Source organism: Sphaeroforma arctica (assembly GCF_001186125.1).
Source record: "Sphaeroforma arctica JP610 unplaced genomic scaffold supercont1.145, whole genome shotgun sequence".
Lineage (NCBI taxonomy): Eukaryota > Ichthyosporea > Ichthyophonida > Sphaeroforma > Sphaeroforma arctica.
Genome location: NW_014040413.1, coordinates 90349 through 96243, shown reverse-complemented (window position 1 = coordinate 96243; position 5895 = coordinate 90349). Strand labels below are relative to the sequence as shown.

The 5895-nt window shown below is 36.6% G+C and overlaps 1 protein-coding gene across 1 annotated transcript; it reads right to left on the bottom strand.

Annotated features, from left to right (window-relative positions):
* Nucleotides 1–4187: 4187 nt before the first annotated feature.
* SARC_03019 (hypothetical protein) lies at nucleotides 4188–5239 on the bottom strand (the record flags this gene model as incomplete). Its single annotated transcript, XM_014303204.1, has 1 exon — nucleotides 4188–5239. The coding sequence occupies exon 1, from the start codon at nucleotides 5022–5024 to the stop codon at nucleotides 4188–4190; it is 837 nt and encodes a 278-aa protein (XP_014158679.1). The 5' UTR covers nucleotides 5025–5239.
* Between the last annotated feature and the right edge of the window lie 656 nt (nucleotides 5240–5895).

Below are 5895 nucleotides of genomic sequence, written 5' to 3'. Positions count from 1 at the left end.
TATGTGTGTGTGTGTGTGTATGTCTATATATATATACATGTGGATATGTACCAACGAACAAGTAAATAGATTGGACAAATAGCGAGAGTGTATGGTATAGTAGTCGTAGTGTAGCCTGGGAGGAAAATAGGCCCTGTTGTTTAGGTGGTATGGCAAAAATGCTCGCTAACCTTCGCATATGAATCTCTCCCTAACTAAAATAAGAAAAACCGGTCACGTACCTAGAGATGAGCAGTTTATATAACATGAATGCACTCGTTGTGTATAATAAACAGCGATATACAATACAATAGACGAGTATACTCATGTGTACGAATGTATATATATATCCATTATTATATGTATTGGTATAAATACATGAGAAACATACAAATATCCGTACCCCTTCCCGGGAAAACATATAAAGGGTGAAGGGGCGTAGTGTCCCTGTCGAAGACCAAACATATTCAAAACAGCTATTATAGTATTTAAGGTATCTTAATGAGTTTCAAAAGCTATGGACTATGGAATAATGCCGACAGCCGAGCTGAGCAATGTAGGGATGTATATATATATGTATACAATGTATATATGCATATATTTATCCAATGTATGGTTTTATATATGTATCCAATGTATGGTTGTATATATGTATCCAATGTATGGATGTATATATGTATCCAATGTATGTATGTATAAATTTATCCAAGGTATGATTGTATATATGTATGCAATGTATAGTTGTATATATGTATCTAATGTATGGTTGTATATATGTATCCAATGTATGGATGTATATATGTATCCAATGTATATATGTATATATATAACCAATGTATGGTTGTATATATGTATATGTATACAATGTATGATTGTATATATGTATACAATGTATGTATGTCTATATTTATACTCTCTATGGTTGTATATATGTATACAATGTATGGATGTATATATGTACCCAATGTATGAATGTATATATTTATCCAATGTATGGATATATATATTTATCCAGTGTATGGTTGTATATATGTATCCAATGTGTGGTTGTAATATGTATACAATGTATGGATGTATATATTTATCCAATGTATGTATGTATATATGTATCCAATGTATGGTTTTTACATGTATCCAGTGTATGGTTGTATATATGTATCCAATGTATGGATGTATATATGTATCTAATGAATGTATGTATATATTTATCCAATGTATGGTTGTATATATGTATACAATGTATGGTTGTATATATGTATACAATGTATGGATGTATATATGTACCCAATGTATGAATGTATATATTTATCCAATGTATGGATATATATATTTATCCAATGTATGTATGTATATATGTATCCAATGTATATATGTATATATATAACCAATGTATGGTTGTATATATGTATATGTATACAATGTATGATTGTATATATGTATACAATGTATGTATGTCTATATTTATACTCTCTATGGTTTTATATATGTATACAATGTATGGATGTATATATGTACCCAATGTATATATGCATATATTTATCCAATGTATGGTTTTATACATGTATCCAGTGTATGGTTGTATATATGTATGCAATGTATGGATGTATATATGTATCTAATGAATGTATGTATATATGTATCCAATGTATGCATGTATATATGTATGCAATGTATAGTTGTATATATGTATCTAATGTATGGTTGTATATATGTATACAATGTATGGTTGTGTATATTTATACAATGTATGGTTGTATATATGTATACAATGTATGCATGTATATATGTATCCAATGTATGCATGTATATATGTATGCAATGTATAGTTGTATATATGTATCTAATGTATGGATGTATATATGTATTCAATGTATGGATGTATACATGTATCCAATGTATGTATGTATATATTTATCCAATGTAAAGATGTATATGTGTATACAATGTATGTATGTATATATTTATCCAATGTATGGTTGTATATATGTACCCAATGTATGGATGTATATATGTATCCAATGTATGGATGTATTTATGTATCCAATGTATGTATGTATATATTTATCCAATGTATGGTAGTATATATATATCCAATGTATAGTTGTAATATGTATACATTGTATGGATGCATATATGTATCCAATGTATTTTTGTATATATGTATCCGATGTATATTTGCATATATTTATCCAATGTATGGTTTTATATATGTATCCAATGTATGGTTGGATATATGTATCCAATGTATGGATGTATATATGTATCCAAGGTATGATTGTATATATGTATCCAATGGATGCATGTATATATGTATATATATAACCAATGTATGGTTGAATATATGTACCCAATGTATGGATGTATATATGTATCCAATGTATGGATATATATATCTATCCAATGTATGGATGTATATATGTATCCAATTTTTGGATATATATATTTATCCAAAGTATGGATGTATATATGTATCCAATGTATGTATGTATGTATGTATCCAATGTATGGATGTATTTATTTATTCAATGTATGGTTGTATATATTTATCCAATGTATGGTTGCATATATGTATCTCGAGCTGTACGCGTATACGTGTACGATCCTGCGCCAGCCGAGCTCTGGTCACAGGACAGCTACCGAAACTGCAGGGCACACCAATCTCTTACACAATAGGAAGACACACTGGTCATGTCACAACTAATTCCTCGTGAATCCAGAAAGTACATACACACTACACTTATATGCACGCAGCTGTATTTGCACACCCACATCCTGTTGGCGCCTCCGTATGTGTATGTTTGTCTGAGATTCTTTGCGGGTTTAAGCATTCGTTCACTATAGAGCTCGTGAACTAATAGGCCTTGAGTGTTCGAAGTACAAGTTTTAATATACTGGATGTAGCTGTCCATAATTATAAGACAGTCACTCATTTGTTATATATGCAATATTTCTGTATATATACATATAAATATCGATCTCCATCAATATATGATAGCTACAGCACCACACTGCCTGTGTTAATACAAATACCAGGTATGAGAAGAAACATTCACCATGCTTGCTTTGTATAGTGAGCTGATATGTGAGAAGCCCTTTAATAAGACGAGCGACCGTTGAACCTTACGCTCCTATACACTCCACTTGTTCTATTCAGCAGCCAAACGTACCCCGGCACATGAAGTTTGCGCTCATTAAAACATCGAAGGAACATATTGATGTGAAACCCTAAACCCTAAAACATCGCTTAAGTATAAACTGAGGCGTAACATATAATATTCAGTACAGTATAGAACTGTCCGCCAGGTACTTTCGAGCATGTTTTTTGTTGTTGTTGGAATTGTACCGTCCGTGTACACAGACCGGCCCGCAATAAAACGTTTGAATAGTGTGATAGTCCTGCGAGGGCTTTGTATCTAGTCCTTCGACCACGTACATGTGGTTGGAGCTCGGGTTTATGCGAGATATTAGGTTTGTGAAAAACTATAAAGGTTTATGCGAGATGTTAGGTTTGTGAGAGACTATAAGGTTTATGCGAGATGTTAGGTTTGTAAAAAACTATAATGTTTATGTGAGATGTTAGGTTTGTGAGAAACTAACCCCAGCTAAGTTAAACACATTGGTCTTGTATGTAATTATATACAGCTCCCCATATGCGTTGACCTCACATACGGTGCATATAGCGTTTAAGCTTAAACATACGCGGTAGGTGTTGTTACCACAAGCAATCAACGTCGTGGCATATACCGGATCACATTCTCAGACACTCTTGGTCAACTATCAATACGGATCATACTTTCAACACTACAACACATTCGAATAGACTACAACCCGTGCCACCACGAGTGCAGCTAAAACCACACCCGTATACCATGGCGTAGTAGCATCATCTCAACCAAAACTAACAGAACGTTTTAAACCATATGGCCACACTACAAGCATGCCGATGGAGCACCCGGACCTTCCACACGCCGAGTTCTATATCGCACAACCCGTGGTTTTTGGGGTTACACTACTGCAACTATTACTACATACGAGATCACTTCCTATTTTCACCCAGCATATCTGCCTAGAACCATCCCCTGCCCACATTAACACCCCCGCCTATAGACTTTAAAATCCTTTCTCCGTATACCTGCCAATATCCACTAACTCTCTATTACATCCATCCGTAATACGAAACCTCATTCCTCCTTCTCACACAGTAAACCTTACCTGCCAATAGACCTCCCCGGAGATCCCTTACTCTGCGTGCTTTCTTCCTCAAACCGATCCTCATCCATATCTTCGCCCGGATCGGCATGGCCAACTAACCCACTCAGACGAGTGCTGCCTTCGTAGTGGTTAGATAACCGTGTGTGAGAGGAAGGCATACCCTGTGTACTTGCATGGGTGTCTGCGTGTCTATGCCGACTTGTATTTGTATTTGTGCGAGTGTGTGTATCTGGGTAAGTGTGTGTGTCAGTGTTTCTATTCGCGCGTGTACGGGTGTCTGGCTGTGCGTATGTGAGTGAGTATTGTCGTGCGTGTGTGCTATCCCGGTGGATAGAGCTCGTGTCACGTACGCTGGCGCTTCCTCTTTCACTCCCACGATACTCTCTACTGCTCTCCCTATTTCCAGATAAACCTGGTGTTGGCCTATTATTTGGCGTCTGCTGGGAGCGTGAATACCCCCCACTCACCCCAAGTGAGGATGAAGTATGTGTATGTGAGTATGGAAGTCCCGATGTGTGTGCTTTTTGCACTGGTGCGAATTTGTATGTGCTTGTATCTGCTACATCGCCTAAACCTCCATCTCTATCGTGTGCATGTGTGACTGAATGTGGGCGTGGCGCAATAGACATACTGTTTTCTCTCATACATACAGGTGCATACACGCCACTTGTCTGAGCGCGGGCCAAGGAGAGTGTCTTACTAAGTAGTCGTACAGACGGGTCCATCCTAGTAGACCCACCTACTCGATCATGCATGCTGTAGTTGCTGATATTAGCCTTCTGCGCACGCGTGTCTGACGATGCGCGTGCCCCAGTGTACGAGTCTGTATTCATATTTGTGGTTGTATTTCTATTTGTGTGCGAATATAACCCATTATTGGAGTTATTAGAGTGCGTCACATTACTTTCATGTGGGTTAATATCTCTTGTGTATGTACGAACGTACGTATTAGTACCGGAGTACGGTGCCACAGATGCTGACCTATTGAGCGTTGTATTGGTGTATGTAAATGAATCTCCACGCCCATTCAGCACACTGGCACTCCGCCGGTCACCTTGGTTAGGTGTTGATCGATACATTCTAGTGAAGCCTTCGGTACTCGTGTGCCATGCGATAGATACAGGTACGATGTAGTACTAGAAACTACGATGCATCAATTACGCACAGTGTAGCAGCTACATGTACGACTTATCGTTTGTGAAGTACTGCATGAACACCACGTAAAACCACACTCAGAGGAGCCACTATAGAGTGCTCAGAGATTATAACTGTGGTTACGAGGAATTAATGTTCGTATGATTACAGATGATATCCCTGTAGTTTCTCTCGAAGTGGTACTCTGTCGCAAACCTGACGTTAGACTAATAGTTGAATGTGTGTGAACGTGTGTAATTAACTTTGACACTAGTATATATATATATGATTGTGTACGTGTATATCATACTAAAACCATGCGTGTGTCCAGTATGTGCATAATCGACGACATCATAGGTTTCACCACCTGTCTAATACTGCAGATATATACATTTCGATTTGGCGCTGGTGATATAATATTAGTCTGTATTATATGTAAATAAATATTTGAAATACATGAGCATATCAACAAAATCTGTGTTGTGTACCAAACCGGCAAAACACCCGCCAAATAGTTTAACCAATTATATAGCCGAATGAATTAGAACTAAAAATAGATTGTGTTTAAAA